Below are 24,833 nucleotides of genomic sequence, written 5' to 3'. Positions count from 1 at the left end.
ATTAGGAAGGACAGACAGGAAGGAAAGGGAGTGCTATGTTAATCAAGGATGGAATCACTGCAATAGTCAGAAATGATATTGGGTCAAAGGATCAGGATAGTGAAAAAGTTTGGGTGGAGATAAGGAATAATAAGGGGAAAAAGTCACTAGTGGGCATAGTCTATAGGCCTCCTAACAGTTGCAACTCTGTTGGTCGGAGTATAAATCAGGAAATAGTTGGGGCTTGTAATGAGGGAACAGCTATAATCATGGGGGATTTTAACTTTCATATTGACTGGACTAATCAAATTGGGCATGGCAGCCTTGAGGAAGAGTTCATAGAGTGTATTAGGGACGGGTTCCTTGAGCAGTATGTAACTGAACCAACCAGGGGGCAGGCAATCTTAGATCTGGTCCTGTGTAATGAGACAGGATTAATAAAAAATGTCCTAGTAAAGGATCCCCTTGGAATGAGTGACCATAATATGGTTGAATTCCAAATTCAGTTTGAGGATGAGAGAGTTGGATCACAAACCAGCATACTGAGCTTAAATAAAGGAGACTATGAAGGTATGAGAGTAGAATTGACTAAAGTGGACTGGGAAAACCAGATTAAAGTGTAAGACGGTACAAGAGCAGTGGTCTACATTCAAGGAGATATTTCACATCTTTCAAGGTAAATATATTCCACTGAGGAAAAAGGGGAATAAAAGAAAAGACAGCCATCCGTGGCTTAGTAAAGTAATAAAGGATAGTATCTGACTGAAAACAAGGGCATATAAAGTAGCCAAATCTAGTGGGAGGATAGAAGATTGGGAAGCATTTAAAAGCCAGCAAACAATAACGAAAAGATTAATTAAGAAAGGGAAGATAGATTATGAAAGTAAGCTCGAAAAAAATATAAAAACAGATAGCAAGAGTTTCTACAGCTATATAAAAAGAAAAAGGGTGGCTAAAGTGAACGTTGGTCCCTTAGAGGAGGGGACCGGGAAACTAGTGGTGGGGAACATAGAGATGGCAAAGACGCTGAACAAATATTTTGTATCAGTCTTTACAGTAGAGGACACTAAAAATATCCCAACACTGGACAAACAGGGGGCAATGGGGGGGGGAGGAGCTAAACATGATTAAAATCACTAAGGAGATGGTACTCAGTAAAATAATAGGACTTAAGGCGGATAAATCCCCCGGACCTGATGGCCTACATCCTAGGGTCTTGAGAGAAGTGGCGGTAGGGATTGTGGATGCATTGGTGATTATTTTCCAGAACTCCCTGGAGTCAGGAAAGGTCCCGGCAGATTGGAAAACTGCTAATGTAACACCCTTATTTAAGAAGGGAAGTAGACAAAAAGCTGGAAACTATAGGCCAGTTAGCCTAACATCTGTGGTTGGCAAAATGTTGGAGTCCATTATTAAGGAAACAGTAACAGAGCATTTGGATAAACATAATTTAATAGGACAGAGTCAGCATGGTTTTATGAAGGGGAAGTCATGTTTGACAAATTTGCTCGAATTCTTTGAGGATGTAACATACAGGGTGGATAAAGGGGAACCAGTGGATGTAGTGTATTTGGACTTCCAAAAGGCATTTGACAAGGTTCCACACAAAAGATTACTGATCAAGATAAGAAATCACGGGATTGGGGGTCATATACTGGCATGGGTGGAAGATTGGCTATCTAACAGAAAACAAAGAGTTGGGATAAATGGTTCATTCTCGGGCTGGCAATCAGTAACTAGTGGTGTTCCGCAGGGGTCAGTGCTGGGACCCCAACTCTTTACAATCTATATTAACAATTTGGAGGAAGGGACCGAGTGCAACATATCCAAGTTTGCCGACGATACAAAGATGGGAGGGAAAGCAGTGAGTGAGGAGGACATAAAAAACCTGCAAAAGGACATAGACAGGCTAAGTGAGTGGGCAGAGATTTGGCAGATGCAATATAATGTTGGAAAGTGTGAGGTTATGCACTTTGGCAGAAAAAATCAAAGAGCAAGTTATTATCTAAATGGAGAGAAACTGCAAAATGCTACAGTACAAAGGGATCTGGGGGTCCTGGTGCATGAAACAAAAAAGTTAGTATGCAGGTGCAGCAGGTGATCAGGAAGGCCAATGGAATCTTGGCTTTTATTGCAAGGGGGATGGAGTATAAAAACAGGGAAGTCTTGCTGCAGTTATACAGGGTATTGGTGAGGCCACACCTGGAATACTGCATGCAGTTTTGGTTTCTATATTTAAGAAAAGATATACTTGCTCTCGAGGCGGTTCAGAGAAGGTTCACTCGGTTGATTCCGGAGATGAGGGGGTTGACGTATGAGGAAAGGTTGAGTAGGTTGGGACTACTCATTGGAGTTCAGAAGAATGAGAGGCGATCTTATCGAAACATATAAGATTGTGAGGGGGCTTGATCAGGTGGATGCGGTGAGGATGTTTCCACTGATGGGTGAGACTAGAACTAGGGGGCATAATCTCAGAATAAGGGGCTGCCCTTTCAAAACTGAGATGAGGAGAAACTTCTTCACTCAGAGGGTAGTAAATCTATGGAATTTGCTACCTCAGAGAGCTGCGGAAGCTGCAACATTAAATAAATTTAAAATGGAGATAGACAGTTTTCTAGCAGATAAGGGAATTAGGGGTTATGGGGAGAGGGCAGGGAAGTGGACGTGAGTCTAGATTCGGATCAGCCATGATCCTATTGAATGGCTGAGCAGGCCCGAGGGGCCGCATGGCCTACTCCTGCTCCTACTTCTTATGTTCTTATGTTATGTTCAGTGTTTTTGTTGATGCTGGGTGGTCCATCCAGTTTTATTCTTATTATTGTTTTTCATAGCGTTTGATATAGCTGAGTGGCTCGCTAGATCATTTCAGAAGGCAGTTAAGAGTCAACCACATTGCTGTGTGTCTGGAGTCACATATAATGCAAGAAATTGGTGTTAGGAGAGCTGTGTAGCCATAGTGCAGGATACCATGTTAAAGCACCAGCCCCCACTTAACAAGAGTGCACTGTGAAGGGTTGGTTGTGAAAATGCTGCCTTGAGGGTGAAGAGTGTGTTGGTGCCCATGGTGGGCAAGGAAGAAAAGGAGAGCCCAGTGTTATCTTGCTAGTTCTGATGATGATTTTGAATTTTTTGCAGCTGTGCTCTGCAATCCTGGGGGTGAGGGAATTGCCATCTACCTCCAGGCAAAGAAAGAAAAAAATTGAATTTATATAGCACTTTTCACAACCTCAGGACATCCCGAAGCACTTTGTAGCCAATGAAGTACTGTAGAAGTGTAGTCACTGTTGTAATGTAGGAAATGCGGCAGCCAATTTGCACACAGCAAGGTCGCACAGACTGCAATGCGGTAATGACCAGATAATCTATTTTAGTGATGGTGATAGAGGGATAAATATTGGCCAGAACGCCAGATATAACTCCCCTGCTCTTCTTCAAAATAGTGTCATGGTGTGGCGTACCGATCACAGAACGGACACAATCCGCTTTCCGGTCCATAGACTATAAATCAGGCGTCATGCCTTTAAGAAGGATCACACCTTTAAGAAACTCGATCTGCAACATAGTTCAGCCCAGAGTGGGGGAGGACGAGTCGAAGCTGTGCACTGATGAAAGACAGTTGTACTTTGTGTAGTCTCTGACTCCATTTTGTGTTCAGCATGCAGCCTCAACAATTAAACCTTTTCTGTTGAACCTCTCCGAGTTCAGTATTTTTTGCTAGGAGTATGTAGACTCCTACATTGGTGACCCCGATGCTCAGGACGACTCCTAAGCGTAACGATGGCTGACACAAATGCAGTTTCTGTGAAGCTGCCGGAGTTCTGTGATTTCTGAACCTGGCCACTGCCTGGTTCCTTCAAGCCGAATCGCAATTCCAACTCCGCGGCATCACCGCCGACGCAATGATGTACGACTACCTCCTCGCCTCCCTGGGCAGCTCCACAATCACGAAAGTCTGGACAACACTACAAAACCCTCCGGAGGAAGGCAAGTACGCACATCTCAAGGCCGCGCTCATTAAAAAATTCACAGCCTCCCAATTCGTGCGCAACTGCCACCTCCTCGACCTCCCGGGCCTCGGTGACTCCACGCCGTCAGACTTGCTCTCACACATGTTTGCTCTGACCGACGACAAACCGCCCGGCTCCCTCTTCCGCACGCTCTTTATCCGCCAACTACCTCCCGGCATCCGCCCGGCGATCGTGGCGTCCAGCCTCACGGACCTCGAGGCCCTGGCCGACGAAGCCGATAAGGTCCTGTCCGCCAGCTCCAACCATGCCGTCACCCCCGACCTGGCCTCCGCAGCGTCGGCGCGCGCTCCACCCTCTATCGCGCGGCCACACAGCTCGGCCACGAGGCCCCCAGGCCCCCACGTCCCCCAAGCCCTCCGACCCAGGGCTACTGCTACTTCCATACCCGGTTCGGCACACGGGCACGCCGCTGCAGCCATCCCTGCACATTTCCAACCGCCCCCACACCGGCCTACACGATGGCCGTGGGGCAAGCAGGCGCGCTGCTGTATGTTACGGACAGCGCCTCCGGACGCCGTTTCCTATGCGACGCGCGCAGCGCAGCATCATCCCCGCGTCCGCCCTCAAGATCCAGCGAGGCGGCCGCGGCCCTGCGCTGGCTACTGCCAACGGCACCGACATCTGGACGTACGGCACCCGCACCGTCACCATCGACCTCGCAGGCCGCCGCTACCACTGGGAGTTTATCACCGCCAAGGTGCTCTCCCCGCTACTCGGTGCGGATTTCCTGTGCACCCACGGCCTGTTGGTCGACATGCCTCGGCGCCGCCTCGTGGTAATGAACACCATGTCACCTGTCCCAGGCGCCATGGCCCCCCCCAACCCGCCGAAATGGCGTGGCAGTGCCGTGCCCGCTCAACGGATGACTACTCAGCATTCCTGGCTGAGTTCCCAGCCCTCACCAACCCGACCTTCTCCGCGAAGGTTGCTAAGCACGGGGTAGAACACTTCATCCCCACCACAGGCCCACCGGTGTATGCCCACGCCCGCAGGCTGGACCCGGCCAAGCTGGAGATCGCGCGGGCCGAGTTCGCCACAATGGAACAGCTCGGCATCATCCGCCGCTCCAACAGCCCCTGGGCCTCCCCACTCCACATCGTCACCAAACCCGACGGGGGCTGGTGCCCCTGCGGGGACTACCGGCACCTAAACGACGCCACCACGCCAGATCGGTACCCCATACCGCACATTCAAGACTTCTCGGCTAGACTGGCCGGCCGCTCAGTCTTCTCCAAAGTTGACCTGGTGCGCGGTTTCCATCAGGTGCCAGTCCACCCCACGGACGTTCCCAAGACGGCCATAATCACCCCTTTTGGGATATTCAAGTTCCTCCGAATGCTCTTCGGCCTCAAAAACGCGGCCCAGGCCTTCCAGCGGCTCATGGACTCGGTCCTCCGGGACCTGAAGTTCCTCTTTGTCTACCTGGATGACATCCTGGTAGCTAGTTCCTCCAAGCAGGAACACATCGAGCGATCGAGTGGTCGGCGGACAGGTTGACCGCTTTCGACTCGACGAAAAAGGTGCTCGCCGACGCCACCATGCTCGCTCACCCACAGCCCAACGCCAGGGTGGCCCTCACCACGGACGCCTCCGACCACGCGGCCGGCGCCGTGTACGAACAGTGGGTCGACGGGGCCTGGCAACCGCTGGCTTTTTCAGCCACCAACTGCGCCCCCCGGAGGCCAAATACAGCGCCTTTGACCGCGAGCTCCTCGCACTGTACCTGGCAGTCCGCCATTTTAGATTTCTTCTGGAGGGCCGCCCCTTCACCGCATTTGTCGACCACAAACCCCTGACATTCGTGATGGCGAAATCTGCGGACCCATGGTCAGCCAGGCAACAACGCCAGCTCGCCGCGGTGTCCGAATTCACCACGGACATCCGGCACGTCTCCGGTCGAGACAACGTGGTGGCCGACTGCCTATCCCGCCCCGCCGTCCACGGCGCCCACCTGGCAGTGGACTATGCTCAACTGGCAGCGGACTATGCTCAACTGGCAGCGGAGCAATGCACCAACCCCGATCTGCTCTCCGCGCCCACTACCCTCCCAGGGCTGCGACTGACCGACGTCGCCTGCGGCCCATCCGCCGTCACAGTCAAATGCGACACCTCCTTGGCGCAACCGTGCCCCGTAGTCCCGGCGTCCTGGCGAAAACGGGTGTTCGACATCGTCCACGGCCTCTCACACCCCGGCACCCGCGCGTCCATTAGACTGGTGGCCAACCGATTTGTCTGGCGCGGCCTGCGCAAAGATGTGCACGTCTGGGCCAGATCATGCATAGCTTGCCAGCGTGCCAAAATCCACCAGCACGTCAAAGCCCCACTCGAGGAGTTCACCGTGCCAGGAAGAAGGTTCGACCACGTCCACATCGACCTCGTCGGCCCCCTGCTGCCATCACAAGGTCACACGCACCTGCTGACAATCGTGGACCGTACCACCCGCTGGCCCGAGGCCATTCCACTGACGTCCACCACCACCGCCGACAGCGCGAGGGCATTCATCGGTACCTGGGTCGCTCGGTTCGGCGCCCCCTCCGACATGATGTCGGATAGAGGCCCGCAGTTCACCTCTGATCTGTGGGCCGCCATCGCCCGAAACCTCGGGGTGGCCATTCACCGCACCATGGCTTACCACCCCCAAGCCAACGGACTGTGCGAGCATTTCCACAGGTCCATGAAGGCGTCCCTCCGCGCCAGCCTCGAGGACGAGGCTTGGATCGACCGCCTCCCGTGGGTGCTACTTGGCCTACGCTCCGCGGTCAAGGAAGACCTGCAAGCCTCGGCGGCGGAACTCGTGTACGGCCAGCCACTGCGCGTACCCGGGGAGTTCCTGCCCACTGCCACGACCCCCTGGTCGGCTGACCAGCAACGCCGCGCTTTCGCCAACCGAGCACAACAGTTCGCTCCGGTACCCACCTGCCGGCACGGCGAACCAGCAACCCGCGTACCACCTAGCCTGCACATGGCCAAATTTGTTTTCGTGCACCATGACGCCCACCGAGGACCTCTACGGCCCCCATACGACGGACCCTACAAGGTACTCCAGATGGGGAACAAGTTCTTCCCCCTCGAAGTGGGCAGCAGAACTGACAAGGTGTCGGTCGACCAGCTCAAGCTGGCGCACCTAGAGCCCGATGAACCCGTTCAAGTGGGCCAACCCCCACCGTGGGGCAGACCGCCTAAGAGCCCAACGCGTCCGACCGCCCCGCTCCCGACACCAACCGCCAAGAGCCGTTCCAGCCATGCCATCAAGCCGCCACCCCGGTTCGTACACTCCCTACTAGCGGATTCTGGGGGGAGCTGTGTGGCGTACCGATCACAGAACGGACACAATCCGCTTTCCGGTCCGTAGACTATAAATCAGGCGTCATGCCTTTAAGAAGGATCACACCTTTAAGAAACTCGATCTGCAACATAGTTAAGCCCAGAGCGGGGGAGGACGAGTCGAAGCTGTGCACTGATGAAAGACAGTTGTACTTTGTGTAGTCTCTGACTCCATTTTGTGTTCAGCATGCAGCCTCAACAATTAAACCTTTTCTGTTGAACCTCTCCGAGTTCAGTATTTTTTGCTAGGCGTACGTAGACTCCTACAATGGGATCTTTTACATCCAACTGAGAGGGTAGACAGGGCCTTGGTTTAACATTACATCCAAAAGATAGCACCTCTGACAGTGCAGCGCTCCCTCAGTACTGCACTGGAGTGTCAGCCTAGATTTATTGTGCTCAAATTTCTGGCATGGGACTTGAACCCATGACCTATTGTCTCAGAGACCCACTGGGCCACAGCAGTACAAGTTATTTTCCTGGCAGGTTTGGTGGTAACCACACACAACAGACTGTATATCCTTCTTGTACTCTCCTCAAGGAAGACTTGGAGGGCTGCACCTGTATCATTCTGTGTCCTTCTCTGGGTATAGAGCCATGCACTTTCGGTCCAGATGGTCCTTGAGTGTTAAGAATTCTGTACAAATAATAATATTATTGACAAGGCAAGCAGTGAAGTTACTTGAGAGTGATGTGAAAGAGCCAAGCATGGTCCCTCTTTTATCTGTTCGTCCTACAGTCTGCTGCTGAAGAGTGCAGGCCCAACAGCCTGTTTAAAGGCTGCACAGAAGTTTTTAGAGTTCAGCTGCTTACACCCATTTTACACAAATTTATGCCAATGATTACACGAATGGCTGTGCGAATAATCAAACACGCGTGTAACTCCCTCAACTGGCCCCCCCACTGACGTGGGCAAAAATGTTTTTAAAGGTGAAACAATGGCGTAAAACACTTCAAGGAAATTCACCCCTTAAGCTTCTAACACTTCAGAACAATGTTGGAATCAGTGTAGTCAAATCTATCTCATAGCTTATCTGTGCCCCCTGCTGGCCAAGTCAAAGCTTGCAGTTCCAGAGACAAAATTGTGGGCTGGTTGTACAATGTACAAGCATGCAACAAGCTGGGCTAGGAATGTGGCCGGAATGAGGCATGTCTGATTCTCTGGGACACCATACAATTTGTTTATAGCCTGCGACTGTGTGGGTAGAATTTTCTTTTCTTCATATTGCCACATTTTACAGAATGCTATGATAGCATCATATTTCTCCCATCTCACCCGTGCCCCCTTTAGCATGGCCCATGAATTGTGCAACATGACATTAAGGAGGGAGCAGAGATTATCACTGCAAGTTTAGCTGCTGTCTCTGCTTTAGCTCCTGTGATACACTGTAGGTCTCCTCCAAGTGGGCTGCAGATGATCCATGGCAACAACATTATTGGCCCAGAAATTCAGGTCTCCACGGGTGAGTACGCACGGGGCACTCACCCGTAAGCCCAATGGAAGTGCCGGTTTTCTGCATGTGCGGGAAACTGGCACTTCCGATCCTCTGAACAAAGGGGTTCAGAGGTCGAACTCGTGCGCAGGAGAGGCTGCGCGTGCGCTTTGAACTTAGGTTTTTTTTGCAGGTTTTCCCGGGATCGTAAGCCTGCAGTATTTAGAAATGTAAAAAGCAGGCGTAAGGCCTGCTTTTTACAAGGTAAGTGGTCAATTAATTAAAATTAAAACATTTTTTCCACAGGTTTATTATTTTTAAATACTTTAAAGCAAGGTAAGTTTGTTTTTAGCCCCATTAGAATATAAAATTATTTTTTTCAAAAATTTAAATTATTGTTTAAAATAGTTATTTAATGTAATTTATAGTTTATTTAAAAAGTGTGATGTTTTTTAAAAATTTATTTGAAGGTTTACTGCTATTTTGGGGCCCATAGTATTTATAAGTCTTGACAGGTCTTCCTGTCAATCTTATGAATGGGCTTTTCCCTCCTCCGATTGGCTGCCCATTGCTCACGTGATCCCAGGGGACGCATTGCACTAATTGCGTCCCTGGGACACGCAAGCACTGCGCTCCGGCAGCTGGGCCAGGCCCCGGAGCGGAATTCTACGGGGCCCTACAGCTCAACTGCCGGCGCGCAAGGTAAGTGCAGGTCGGGGGCTTACACCCGCAGGAAGCCCCGTGACCCGAATTTCTGGGCCATTATTTTTTTAAAAGCTCTCTGTGTAGTACACAAAAAAGCCTTAATGCCATTTTTTTTAATGCAGGGCAAAAAATCATGCCCTTGTTCCCATCAAGAATCTGAACAATATCCTCCTGGTGCAGTCAGCGACAATAGTTTCTCTCTCATTTTGTTTTGCTCCTCCATACTTTTACTCTTCATGTGACACCCCCCCCACCCTGCCTTATCACATTCTGGTCCTCTGTTGCAAAGGTTGCCAAACACTCAATCAAATTGCCAAATTAACATTTATTCACCGGTTAGAAAGAACACTGTGCACTGCTGAATAAAATATCAGTTTTTAGCCAGTAACATTTCAAAACACAAGCTGCATCACCACAGTTACAGGTGTATTAAAAGTAATAGGGCAGTGAGTGTCAGCAGGCTGTTCGACTGTGGGGGGTATCACAGTTGCTGGGCTGGATCTTGCCTTCAGTCAACATGCTCACTTTCCAGCAGGTAACACTGGATAGGGTGGGATGCCTGTTGGGGCCACTTGTCCTGGCTGTTAAATCATGATCAGTAATTCCTCCAATTTAGTTCTTCTCAATAATGCATTCAACATTTGGGGCAAATATACCCCTTTTAATGAAAAATGGGAGGAAAATGCCTGTTTTTTTCTGTAATTAATGAGCTCTTAATGTTCAATTTCTGAGAATATGATTTCATCAGGTATTTAATTATGGAGAAAAAACACCGGTTAAGTTTTTGGGTCTTTTCCACCTTTCCTACTCTAGATTATTTCAGCTCGCCTACATTAGATCACTTTCATAGATGGGTCCAAACTCCCCTTACCATTGAAATTCAGGGAAGCTTTGGTAACATGGCCTGGAATGACAAAACAGAAAACTGTCTTTCTTAATGAATTTTACCTACTGATCTTATCCCATGTCTGAATAGGATTGCTCATACCTTTGATAAGCGTAACAAGCATCACACCTTCATTACGTTATTTATGCTTAGAACCATGAAGTAAATTTCTTTAACAAAAGATGAACAAGCAAATTAGTAACAGTCATATAATCGAATTATAGATTTACAGCAGATATACTTTCAATTAACTCCACAAGTGGACAAAATAATAAAAACATTTCACTCAGGAGTTTCAAACTGACTAGCTCCTCCTTTCAAAGATTCTCCAAATTGATTCTTAATTTATTTGTTAGGAATATTGGCAGTGGTAGCACTTCTTGCCTCTGAATCAGAAGGTTGTGGGTTCAAGTTCCACTCCAGAAATGTAAGCATACAATCTAGGCTGACACTCCTAGTGCAGCATTGAGGGAGTACTGCACTGTCAGAGGTGCTGTCTTTCAGATGAGATGTTAAACCAAGGCCCTGTCTGCCCTCTTAGGTGGACACAAAAGATCCCATGGTGCTATTTTGCATGGGAGTTCTCCCTGGTGTCCTGACCAATATTTATCCCTCAAACAACATCACTAAAACAGGTGATCTGGTCATTATCATATTGCTGTTAGTGGGCCCTTGCTGTGTGAGAATTGGCTGCTGCGCTTCCTACATTAAAACAGTGACTACACTTCAAAAATACATAATTGGCTGTAAAGTGCTTTGGGACATCCTGAGGTTGTGAAAGGTGCTATATAAATGCAAGTTACTTATTTCTCTTTGCTAAGGTTTATTACTCTTTTCACATCTTATTTATACTCTTCAATTTAATCAGCACCCTTTTTATAGCCCAGAAGAGTTACTTGAACTTCCTGTATCTTAATTATCTGATCATACGAATTTAAAAAGCAATCATCAGTGATATACAAACAGACCAAGTCTCACATCATTGTTTAACATTAGGTTACTCCTCTCTCCAGCCTGTAACCAACAAAACTTGTGGGGATAAGCTGGTGCAGAAACCTGAAATGCCGTCTTTTATTTAAACTGATTATGTACTATGACTGGATTTAAATGAACAGGCACCAAACCAAACGAGACAAAAGTATTCACAAAGACATTCTACGATTTTTATTAAAAGAATTTAAAGCCTTATTAAGCTATTCATAATAGCAATGAAATCAGGATGTTAATGTTAATCAAAAATTTATGATCCCAAGTAGAGCAGTAGTGAGGCACTAAAATTAACTCAAATCTCCCATGCTGGGAAGGTAAAAACTGCCACTGAGGACAAAGTCAAGCTTGGCTGTGATGGCCCCGTGCTTGAATAGTCTACTGACATTCACTGAACTGTTCGGATTCACAAATAAAGAATGGCTATTTGGACAATGTTGGGTGTTGTGGAATCTGCTCGATTTACATCGATGGCCAGATACCATTTACATCAGCATTCTCTGCAGCCACTCTCCCCACACTCTCATTCTCTTCAGCCTTCTCGCTGTCTGCAGACCCTCCCGTCTCTCTCTCTCTCTCCTGTCTCTGCACCACCCCTTTCTCTTTGGTGCACCATCTCGCTCCCTCTCTTCGTTCTCTTTTTTGCAACCTCTCTCCATCTCTGCCCTTTATTCTCTGTAGTCTCGCTCTGTAGCGCCCGTCAATCCCCACAGTCCCCTTTTTTGCTCTGCAGCCCCCCTTTTCTCTCCCTCGCTGGGACCAATCGTTATGCTGTTCCCATAATGCCGAGCGCTCGATGCTCCGGGCCACATTCCATTTCCAGGGATTGTTCCGCTGTTGAGGTTCGGGACCGTGATCGGGATCGGGATCCAGGCTGCATCTGGAGACCATGGGGACCACTGTCGCCTGCATCGCCCTGCTCTCCGGTTAGTGCAATGTCGGGTGTCTGCCGCAGGCTTCCTGAGTGCAGCAACGTCCTCACAAAACCCCGAAACCATTGTCTATAATGAAGAGGGAGGCGCACTGACAGCGACTTGTTTCCATCTATTGGGGCCGAGCTCAGCTCGGATTGCGGCTGTGGTGCAGGGCCGGCTTCCTCACTCCCCCTGATACCCCCGCATCGCACACACTCTGGGACCACCAGTCCCGCGGCAACCGCACGGAAACCGCTCTCGCTGCTCCTTTTTTCACCTGCTTGACTTTTAAAAATGTAAACGGTATTTGCCCTCTAAGATTGCGCATTCTTTCTGACAGATACTGTAAAAAGTAACTGGTTCAATGTAAGTGTTTCTCCCGTCAGCACAATCCGAGCACCCCCTTCGTCAACTCCTTTTAAAATAAATATAAACAGTATAAACAAAAATGTGGTTTGTTATTTGCTGAATACAGTATTTGTATCACAGACTCAAGGTTTAGTACATAGCAATGTGAATGCTGGATGTAATAAGTTAACTGTATTTACAGTACTTAAGGAATAGTCTTTTTTATCACATCTTTTACTTAAAGGCAGAACAACTGGATGTATTATAATTTAACATAGTTTTAAAATGGAATTTGTTGCAAATTCTTAAGCAGATCAGATGCCTTTTTCCTGTCGGGATGTGATTATGATAATTGTGTTTAGTAAAAGGACAAGGAGTTGGGTTATGTTGCAACTTCTTCATCACTCAAAAGCTAATAAGTTTTTTAAAAATAGTCAATCCTCTCAGTTGTTCAGAAGTAATTTGTACATATTTTTTACTTTAAGGAATAGCAAAAGATTACTGTACAGTGGCACTCATAATCTTCATTTGTAAACAGAGTTAGATAGTTTCTGTAATTTCTGGAGTAAAGGACAGTGCTAACTACAGTAAACTTGAATACTTGACTGTAGAGTGCTGTGTTCAACAGAGGTATGGCAAAGAATGTCTGGCATGTAAAAAGGGGCACGTAGCTGGTTCAGTAAATATTTGCCTGTTATCAGCACTAGGAAAACACGTTCAAAGTCATTCAGCACTTGGTGAGCAGGAACTTTGTTGAAATCAAAATGAAATTTCCAGTAGAACAATTTAATACAAATGAATTATATATACTTTTAGCTTGGGGAGGAGCTAGTCAGCAGGGCAGCGGGATACACCCGCAAGAGGCACAACAATCCGATACAACAGGAAAGCAGAGAAAAAGCTGAATATTCCAGGTCTTGAACAATCAGCCGTGATGTCAGTGGCTTTCTAGAAGAGGGGCTACTAATGTAGAACTTTTATTCTCTTCTGCCAGGCTTTGCAGGTAGGCAGTTATCCAATGCCATATTTCCCTAAACACTCCCCCACCCCAACCTATTGGGTGCCCAGGACAGGCTGATACTGATGCAGATTCCTGCTGGCATTATACAAATTGCTTAACCCTAGACGCTCGAGTCTGGTCAGGCATTTGTTTCACTGCTGGGATGTGACTCCTACTCCGTCATAGTTACAGCAGCAGAATGGGAGCTTCGGTTTCCGGGACCATATGTACTAGGTTCGATGGCAATTGGAGGGGGAAAATATCTAACAGATGCATCACCTGCATTCCACTGAGTTTTTCTTTTTATAAGTATAGCTGTTCATTGACACTTTAGTAAAAAGTACTCTTTATACGATATTTTAATTTTGTTTTGTTTTGAAAAGCCTATTTAGTAAGCTGTGCAGATGGCATAGAAACCAAAAAATGGGAGAATAATGGAATCAGCAGTTATCTCGTTAGCAGGAGTAGGACTGCTGAGGTGATGGAGGGTGAGTCCGGTTACAAGACCAAAATCTATTTGGTGGACGGTTTGTCAGAATCGATCTAATGTATTTTGTCTTTTAACATTTTTATACTTCAGTTTTGTTGTAATATTTGTGTTTAATTTGTCTTCCTTGATTCTGAATAACTATTTTCAGAAGCAGTGTGTTAAAAAGTGCTGACATTTTGATAACATGGATTCCTCTAAACATGCTTACTGGCTTAACCCAATTGAATTCCAATTACAGCTTGCACCATACAAGCATTTGTTTTTTATTGTGTAATATATTTAAAAACACATTTAATAAGATCAGAAATGCCCTCTTAGGATGAGATGTTAAATTGAGGCCCTGTCTGCTTGCTCAGGTGGTGTAAAAGATTTCATGGCTCTATTCGGAAAAGAGCAGGGGAGTTCTTCTTCAACCAACACCACCAAAACCAGATTAACTGCGCAATTTTCTCATTGCCGTTTGTGGGCTATGTACAAACTGGCTGTTGTATTTCCTTATATTGCAACAGCGATTGCACATTGGCTGTAAAGCACTTTGGAACATCCCGAGGATGTGGAAGGCAACTTAAAAAAAAAAAAAATTGAGGCATCTCTTACAAACTGTGGCTTATATCAGATTTTGCAGGTGGTTTTCAGCAGTGTATGAGCTATTTTTTCATGATACTTTTTGCCTCAAATGGGTTTTACTGTTTAGATTTTACAAAGGATCAAAAATGGAAAACAAAACTATGATTCACTGGGTTTGAAGAATACAAAACAAATTTATAGCAGCTGGCATTGTAAAGCTCTAGGGGTGTCTTAAACTTTTGCATGCAGGGCTATGGGGAAAGAGCAGGGGAGTGTGAGTAATTGGACAGCTCTTTCAAAGAGCTGGGGCAGGCATGATGGGCTGAAGGGCCTCCTTCTGTGCTGTATCATTCTATGATTCTAAATTAAAATCTGTGAAACTCAAAAGAGAAATGTTGTAAAAGTATATATGGGCTGACTTTTTGACGTACCATTGGTGGTGTGGAGCCTCGCTGGCTGGGAGTATGGGTTGCAAAATTGGTTGCGTAGGTTAGCGAGCCTGATTCACAGTCGGCTGCATTTTGTGGTGAATGCAGCTGACTGCGGTGGAGGGGCGGAGGTGGGCAATGCTGTTGTCTTATTGATGTTTGTGTGGTTCGAAGCACCTCTCAAGATTTAACAGTACGACGAGATTGTGAATGGTCCAGTTCAGCTTGATAGGTTGGCTGGGGAGAGGGATGGAACCAGTGACAAGTGAGCACATTTTGTGGCATGGACCAGTGATGGTTTTGGTCGTCCTGATGTTGCCCTGTAGGAAGTTGTGACTCATCCAGGATTTGATGTCAGACAAATAAGCTGATAGTATGAAAGCAGTCAAGCGAAGTGGCGGATCAGTAAAGCTATGTGTCATCAGCATACATGTGGAAGGTAACCCATACCTGCAGATGATACCACCAAAAGTCAGCATATAAACCAAGAAGAGGAGGGGGCTGAAGGTGGCTCCTTGGGGTACTCCACAGGTGACAGTGTAGGAATGGAAGAGAAACGATTGCTGGAGATAGATTAGAAATGGAACCATGCAAGAAAGCACCACAGAGCTGGACAATGGAGCAGAGGTGCTGGAGGAGGATGGTGTTATCAGCCATATCAAAAACTACTGATAGGTGTAGGAGAACAAGGAGGGATAAAGCAGCATGATCAAAGTCATTCAAAATTTTGATGAGGGCGGGGGGCGGAAGCGAAAGCGAAGCGGTTCAAACATAGTTTTGGGCGGGATGGGGGTCTCCCTGCACCACCACCAGGGCTTGAATGATTCCCTTGTGTCTCATTGACCAAAATAGGAAGTATTACTCAAGGTGTGGCTTGACCAGAGCACTGTACTGATTAAACAGTATAGTTCAGCGCACTATTTGTTTTGTTAAATCTTGCCCTATACCTATACCGGATATGTTGATGCTGATTCTACGAACGCTGCCAGAACTCTTTCTGGTTGCCCATAAAAATATAGAAATATTTGAATTGCTGTCAAGAAAAATACATATTCTGGAGCAGTAAGTTGACAATAGCTAGACTTTAATTGTATTGTGCAAGACTTTCTTTGGATAGTAATGTGGAGAACTTTTCCAAAGTAAAATGTATGCCTTCCTTCTAGTAAGTAGTTGAAACAAGAGTTATTGCTTGTTGAAGTGCACAGTAGTGTGTTTGATGATGTTTTGAGATTCAAACTCAATTACATAGACAAATTGCTTTGCTACACAGGTTGCGAAAGTGCTCAATAAATTTTTATGAAGGAGGAGACAGGTAACTTATTTCATTTGGAAAGGGAACTAGAGGGTGTTGCAGAGGTAAGTTGTAAGACTTTTTGCATTATTACCCAACACAGTTACCGAACAACTGTGCACCCTTAAGTAAATAAGTCTTAGGGGGCAGATAAAATGCACCGAGGATCCTGAAGGAAATAAGGGAGGATATTGCAGGAACTCTGGCACAAATCTTCCAGAATTCACTGAATACTGGAGATGTTACTTCTATTTTTAAAAAGGTAGCAAAAGTGACCTAGGAAATTACAGATTGACATCCATTGTGGGTAAAGGTATGGAAATCCTTATTAAAGATGAGATCAGGGAGCATATGGATAGAAATAAAATCATTAAAGAAAGCCAATATGGGTTCATGAAGGGGAGGTCTTGTCAATCTAGCTTACTGGTTTCTTTGAGGGTGTGACAAAGGAGCTTGTTAGGAGTAATGCAGTGGATGTGATGTACTTGGATTTCAGTAAGGCCTTTGATACAGGTCCTCTGGAAAGGCTGGCACTGAAAATAAAGAAAGCGGGAATCAGTGAAAATATTTTACTGTGGATACGTAATTGTCACAAGCATAATAGCTAAATTTGCAGATGATACAAAACTAATGAAGGTGGTAGACTCCAAAGCTGAACAGGACAGGTTACAGGAGGACTTGAATGTATATGTGAATTGGGCAGACAAGTAGAGGCAGATGAAATTCAATGTAGAGAAATGCAAAGTGCTTCATGTGGACAAAAATCCAGGAAGGGACTATTACTTAAATGGAAAGAAAATAATGTACATGGAAAATGAAAGATCTGGGTCTCCTGAGTGACAATAAATTGAAACTGTCATAACAATGCTTGGTGGCAATGAGTAAAGCAAATCAGATGTTGGGTTATATTCAAAGGTCAATATTGAGCCAAAATAGAGAGGTAATTCTGCCACTTCATAACTTATTGGTGCGACTGCATTTAGAATACTGTGTACAGCTCCGGTCACCACAGTACAGAAAGGATATTGCAGCTATTGGAAAGATACAGAAGAGAGCAACCAGAATGATTCAGGGGATGCAGGGATTGGATTATGAGGAGCTATTATGAGGAAATTGAGGTGTCATAAGAACTTAAGAAATAGGAGCAGGAGTAGGCCATTCAAGGAGATCATGGTTGATCTTCTGCCTCAACTCCATTCACCGGCCCTATCGCCATATCCCTTGATGCCCTTACTAGTCGGAAATCTATCGACTTCTGTTTTGAATATAACCAATGACTAAGCCTCCACAGCCCTCTGGGGTAGAGAATTCCAAAGATTCACCACCCTCTGTGTGAAGAAATTTCTTCTCATCTCAGTCCTGAATGGCCTACCCTTTATCCTGAGGCTGTGGCCCCTGGTTCTAGACTCCCCAGCCAAGGGAAACATTCTCCCAGCATCCATCCTATCAAGCCCTGTAATAATTTTGTATGCTTCTCATTCTCATTCTTCTGAATTCAGGAGAATACAGGCCTAGTTTACTCAATCTCTTCTCATACGACAGTCCCGCCATCCCAGGAATCAATCTCGTGAACCTTCGTTGCACTCCCTCTATGGCAAGTATATCCTTCCTTAGTTCCTTAGGTAAGGAGACCAAAATTGTGCACCGTACTCCAGGTGTGGTCTCACCAAGGCCCTATATAACTGGAGTAAGACTTCTTTAATCCTGTACTCAAATCCTCTTGTAATGAAGGCCAGCATAGCATTTGCCTTCCTAATGGCTTGCTGCACCTGCACATTCACTTTCAGTGACTCATGTACAAGGACACCCAGGTCCCTTTGAGCATCTGCATTCCCCAATCTTTCACCATTTAGGAAATACTCTGCCTTTCTGTTTTTTCTACCAAAGTGGGTAACTTCACATTTATCCACATTATATTCCATCTGCCATGTTCTCGCCCATTCATTGAGCCTGTCGAGATCCCCTTGAAGCCTCTTCACATCCTCTTCACAACTGACACTGTCACCTAGCTTTGTATCATCAGCAAATTTGGAAATGTTACATTTATTCCCCTCATCCAAATCATTGATATAGATTGTGAATAGCTGGGGCCCAAGCACCGATCCTTGCGGTACCCCACTAGTCACAGCCTGCCATCCTGAAAAAGACCGGTTTATCCCTACTCTTTGTTTTCTGTCTGTTAACCAATTCTCAATCCATGCTAGTATACTACCCCCAATTCCATGTGCCCTAATTTTGTTCACCAACCTCTTGTGTGGGACCTTATCGAAGGCCTTCTGAAAATCCAGATACACCACATCTACCGGTTCCACTTTGTCTACTCCACTAGTTACATCCTCAAAGAACTCCAATAGGTTTGTTAAACAGGATTTCCCTTTCATAAATCCATGTTGTGACCGCAACAGCGTACTCTCGGAGTATGTTGTATTCCCTTTGAAATGCCCCGCAAGTTCCATGCGCGAAATCCGGAACTGCCTTGACAGATCATCGGAACCGTCTGAAAACTGAGTATTGCAGGCGCTGAGTTAGGCTATTTGCCCAGCGACTGGCCAGCAATTGCCCCCATAAGTCTTGCGGTTGATGCAAGCTGGCCTGCTTGCATCTGAGTAAGGGGATGTCAAAGCCTTAAATTAAACATTTGTGTATCCTAAATTACGCACATACACTTTATTAAATGAGTTTATGCAAATATTGGCCCGTATTACAGTCTTAATGATGTTTAAAATGATCAAAAAAATTAAATTTTTATTGAGTTTGGTGGAATGAAGATAATTATGATTAAAATTAAAATTCTGTTAATTGTATCATTTTTACATTTTGGGATTCCATTGCATATCATTAGGGGATTCCCTTCATAAATGATTGCAATGGAAACCTCCTTTGTTATTGGTGGATCGGGCCCACGTGATCTCAGGTACGCTTCTGCACCGCCTGCGTCCCTGGGACTCTATGCTGCCCTCCACCTTGAGGCCTGAGACCGCAACTCTTCCCAGCCTGGGTCCAGGAGGTACTTTTGTAATTGTTGCGCAGGTCAGAGGCGTACTCCGGAGGTACACCTCCGACCGCAATTTCTCAGCCAAAATGTAAATTGGGCATGTTCTCACTTGGGGAAAAAAAGAAGGTTGGGATATGATATGATTGCTATTTTTAAGAATCAAAAGGGACTAGATAATGTAGACCACGATAAGCTGTTTCACCTTGTCCAGAATAGTACAACCAGATGACACGGCCCGCGCTTGACAGAGGGCAACTTCAAAACGAATTCGTGGAAATGTTATCTCAGTGAGCAAGTGGTAAATCTATTGAACAGATTCCCTAGGGAGACGGTGGAAGCCATTAGTATTGATTTATTCAAATGCAAATTTGATAGATTTCTTTCAGGAAATAATATTTTTGGATATAGTATATGAGTAATTTGAGACATGACATGCAAGAGTAGGACGCTTGGGAAGAACAGGTGACTTTGGACCCATGGTTCCCAAAGCTCTCCACCACTGGGGATTTTCTCACCTTATGTCTGGGTCTGTTGTAGATGAATTGATAGGGATTGATTGCTATGATTAGTCAACAACACCATTATTATTGTATCATGCAACTACCAGAATGGTAGAAGGCGAACTAGATAGACCTTGGTCTTTTTTGGTCTAATAATTCCTATGTTCTTGTGCTCTACCAGCAGTAAATAACTGTTGGCTACAGTGGCCAGCTTTGAAAGATTTAAGACCATTAATCTCTGAAGCTTTTTCTTCTGTACTATTTCTGTTTATATTTGCCACAGAATGAATGTGAAAACGCTAGATAGGTTTCATCAAATGCAAAATTACTTTAAAAAATATTTTTGTTGAATTTTTGTGCTCATCAAGGTGAGATCTTTGTGCTGGAAAATGGGCATGCATACCCAGTGTCAGCCTCAAATATTTCCAGGTCAGGCATAGCATGTGTTAGAGGCAGAGTAAAACTCCATTTGCTCTGTCCTACCAGTGTTCTAACTTTAAAAAAGCATTCCTTTACCAGTGACATTTTCCATTCCCAAAACAGCAATCTGAGTGAAATTGCCAAATTAGAGGCAGTTTTGTGCTCTGGGCCCAATAAGAAGTAGGTTGATGCTGGCCAAGAACAATTTGCATACGGCCCTTAGCATGAAAAACCAAAGGAAGCTTCTAACACATTAGTCAGAAATGGATTCACACCCAACTCCTAGAGTCTAACGAACTGCACAAATGCATCTTTTTAACTGTTGTAATATTTTGCAGTTCCAGCAGCTCGTGAGCATCAACTTTACCTGAGCATTTGTGAAAATTAACCAACAATTAATCAACAAAGTAGTGTCCTTTGTGTAGTGTTTTTAATTTTATGTTTTTTTATTCTGATCTAACACTAGATAATCTACATAATCTACTAAATTCAGTTAGATTTTGTTATTAGCTCACTGTGATTTACTGTTATTTAAAATGTATTTCAGTCCTTGTAATTATAAATATTAAAAAGATATGTCATATAAATGCAAGTCTTTCTTTAAAAAGAATGTTATATTTACAATTTGTTCACCTACATGATGGGCCAAGTGGCCTCCTTCTTTATTAAAAATGTATATCTACTGTATGAAACATTAAGATAATTCATAAACTTGGTAGTTCTGCAGAATAAAAATTATAAATGTATAACAAATAGAGAGAGCAGAACCTTCATTTTAAAGAGCATTCCTACAGAATGAGCATGGCATTATTCTGCCTGAAAAGATCTTTTTTAAAATACAGCCTCAGAATCAGTGAGTGATGCACAATACTGTACTGTTGTCAAACTAGGCTCTCAAATTAAAACTGGTGGGACTTGTCTATTGCCGTCCTCACTTAAACTGAAAATACCACTAGTTGTTCACTTCTATCTCTAGGCTATTGCAACAAGTGAAAGGTGAGAGTTCATTTCTCTGAGCCATGTTGTAATATCTACCTGTTTGCTTTCTAAACTAACACAGTCCCGTAATGCTAATTTTTAAAAAGTTGGGTTGTTAAATGGAATGACTGTCACAGTGTGAATGGTGGTTTACAGTAATTTAAATACGTATTTACTCCATGCTGCTATGCTATGTCTAGAAATGAATTGTAAATAGATAAATTATTTTTCCCAGTACAGTACTTGAGTGTTTTCTATTCCTTCATAATAATTTGCTCCATTATATTCATTTGAACCATAGCAGATTAGCTGTAAATTATATTCACCAGCACCCATTGAAAACCCAACGCATTTTGTTTTGCTCATTTCTATTTGAGCATTTTCTGCATGAAATGATCATGCATAGTAATGGAACAATTTTCAATTTTACATACAGCATTCTTGTTGTCTGGTATACAGTGCTTAAATCCCAGCTTCATAGAAGTTCCTCCAGATTGCTTGACAAAGTACCTAAACATCAACCTCAAGCAAGAACTCCCTTTACATTACCCTGATGAGGTACCTAATCCCCAACCTTTGAATTCCCACTACATTACCCTATAATGTGCCTAATCTCCAACCTCAGAACTCCCTCTACATTACCCTATAATGTGCCTAATCTCCAACCTCTGCATTATCTCGAAACATCCAACCTCAGAATAGAGCTCCTACTGCTCCCTAATGCTGTGTCTGTACTCTAATGTTAGAAGTCACCCTATTGAACTTAGTACAAGTTGTGCCAAATTTTAAACCTGTTTCAGCTGGGACTTTAAGGGGGAAAAATTCGGTTGGTTTGCACCTCCCGTTAGCGCCCTAAGAGGGCCCCGGGCACAGCGATGTTTGTGCCGCTCCTGAAATTGACTAGAGTTTTTGCAGCGGCGCAAAAGTTTACCGTCCCGATCTCCTGCACCCGCAGATTGTCGCGTCAGTCGAGCGTGCAACGCCCTGGTGGCACCCTGGACTGGATATTGAGTGGCGCCCCCCTCCTTTCAGCCTGGCGCAAGCAACGACAGGAAGACTGGAACGTTTCCCAGTCGGTGAGGGGCTGGGGGGGTGCTAGTTAAAGGCACCCTCTTCCTGGCTTTTTCTGTGGTAGACATTTTTGCACCACTCATTCTGACAGAGAGAGAGATTCTGAGAGAGAGATAGAGAGACTTCTGCATAGAGTCAATGCTGTGTGAAGTAGTTTTGGCTACTGAGCATCACTTTGCAGGTACTTTTGGATTTGACCTTCATTACTTCGATTGTCAAGAGACTATGGGGGCTGCACTGATTCAGGGCGTCGTCCTGCGCCTGCAGGATCGGAGGCAACAGAGATGCAGAGCGAGAGTGGCAATCATGGCCAGACGGAGGAGGGCCAACAGGCCTCTGCATAGGAGACCTTACCCTCCCAGGGTATTCCGGGAACAATTCTCCTACATTAATTTGTCTGAGGAGCAGTGTTTGCGCAGGCTGCGCTTCAGCAAGGAGGTGGTCACTGAGCTCTGCCACCTGCTGCAGCCAGATCTGCAGCCTCAACTGAGGACCAGGACGTCTCTGTCGGTGGCAGTGAAGGTCACAGTGGCTCTGAATCTTTATGCCACCGGCTCCTTTCAAGCAGCTACTGGGGACATTGCCAATATCTCCCAGTTCGTGGTCCATTGCTGTATCCGTCTGGTCACAAATGCCCTCTATAAAAGGAGACGGCAGTACATCTCTTTCCCAATGACCCGGGCCAAACTAGGATGAACGCGCATTGGGCTTTGTGAGGATAGCAGGCTTCCCCATGGTGCAGGGCGCCATTGACGGCACCGCATGAGAATGCAGAGGTTTTCCGAAACCGCAAGGGGTTCCACTCCTTAAACATCCAGTTGGTCTGTGACCACAGACAGCCGATACTCGCTGTCAATGCCTGCTATCCAGGCAGCAGCCACAATACTTTCATCCTGCGCCAGGCTGGTGTGCCAGAACTTTTGCAGGCACTGCATCAGCCAAGTGGTTGGCTCCTCGGGGACAAGGGTTATCCACTCTGCACCTGGCTGATGACACCGCTCCATAACCCCAACACTCCTGCTGAGCTGCGGTACAATGAGAGCCATCTCGCCACCAGGAACATCATTGAGCAGACGATCGGCGTGTTCAAGCAACGGTTCCGCTGTCTGGACCACTCAGGAGGAGCCCTGCAGTACTCGCCTGAGTGAGTCTCCCTCTTCATAGTTGTGTGCTGCATTCTTCATAACCTGGCAATCCTCAGGACCCAGCCAATGCCACCAAGCCTTGGAGCACCACCGGAGGAGGAAGAGGAGGAGGATGATCAGCAGCAGCACCAAGGCGGGAGGAAGGCCCACAATGTTGAAACTGCAAGGGCCGTCCTTCAACGACTGATAACAAGCCGCTTCTAGGCCCCTACTGAGGAAATGGCTTCTGACATGGAGCACAACATGAATGAAAGCAACCCGCAACCCCAAAGCTTGCCAAGGCAGCAATGATTCCAAAGGCCAAACCTGTACATTTTGAATACAAAAACGTTTTTTTACAAACTCTGTGTCATTTCTTCAGGACAAACTAATAGAAACAAACACAAAAAAATCATTAATGAATATAACTGGTTCTCACAACCTGGAGATAATGTCCAAAACACTAAACAAAAATTTGAACACGAACCTCGGCCTTTAATAAAAAAAAAATTCCCAACATTTCATCACACCACCTACTTTTTTCCCTTCGAGGGTGATCTCCTTCCCTTGCGCACTTCCCCCCCTTCCCACCCTACTGCTCCTCCGTAATGGGGCCCCAGTGGCTGCAACAAGGCTGGTGGAAGGCTGTTGATTGTCAGAACCTGAGACTACAGATGTCCTTGAAGGACGGCCTCGACCAGCTCTGGGCCTGGAGGGCCCGGCTGCACCATCTCTGCATGGGCGGCAGCAGTCTGGGCTACAGGTGGTGGTAAATGCAATGGGGAAGTGACAGTGGTGGCAGCAGGAATGCTGTCATCTTGAGAGAGAACAGCATTCCTGCTCGACCGACACACTGGCACTCCCACGGGGCAGCACCTCTGCATCCGGAGCAATTTGCTGGAGCACAGATTGCTGGCCTGCTGCGGTGCCGTGAGAGCCCTGGGGAAATGTGTCCAAACCAGCGACAATGGCCGCAGTCAGTGCTTGCGTGGCCTCAGTCTGAGTCTGCATGAGACCAGTCTGAGATTGGATCACGGCAGCCAGTGACTGAATTGCAGCACCTAGCATTTGCGTGGCGTCTGCTTGTGCTGCAGTGGAGTGCTCCACACTCCTTGCCAGTGCATCAATGCATTCGGGCACACTTCCCACTGCACCCTTGAGCTCAGTGTGCATGTCCACCGCCTGGGTGTTCATTTCAGCGATGAGCCGCTCCTCTATGTCCAGTGCAGCAGGACCCGCTGGCCTACACTCCCTCCGGGGAGAAGGCCCCCGAGCTTCCCTACCCCCATTGCGTTGCTGCAGCCCGCTGGGTCCCGGAGCTTCACCCTCATCAGACCATTCCCCCCTGCTCCCCTCCAGGGAAGG

At 46.2% G+C, this 24,833-nt stretch overlaps 1 protein-coding gene across 5 annotated transcripts in view; it reads left to right on the top strand.

Annotated features, from left to right (window-relative positions):
- The first annotated feature begins 12,034 nt into the window (after positions 1-12,034).
- The window catches only part of sgce (sarcoglycan, epsilon), a 103,260-nt gene continuing 90,461 nt past the window's right edge, over positions 12,035-24,833 (top strand). Inside the window, exons 1-2 of one of the 5 annotated variants that reach the window (XM_085988300.1) lie at positions 12,035-12,268; positions 13,988-14,092. In XM_085988300.1, the coding sequence (XP_085844426.1) occupies positions 12,232-12,268; positions 13,988-14,092 (142 nt within the window). In that variant the 5' untranslated portion in view covers positions 12,035-12,231. The remainder of the gene's footprint in view (positions 12,269-13,987; positions 14,093-24,833) is intronic. The other 4 variants (XM_085988299.1, XR_015078432.1, XM_085988301.1 and 1 more) reach the window with 4 other exon arrangements.

Source organism: Somniosus microcephalus, chromosome 5 (genome assembly GCF_052327205.1).
Source record: "Somniosus microcephalus isolate GS21.2 chromosome 5, FLI_Smic_1.0, whole genome shotgun sequence".
Lineage (NCBI taxonomy): Eukaryota > Metazoa > Chordata > Chondrichthyes > Squaliformes > Somniosidae > Somniosus > Somniosus microcephalus.
This window is presented reverse-complemented; position numbering and strand designations above follow the sequence as displayed.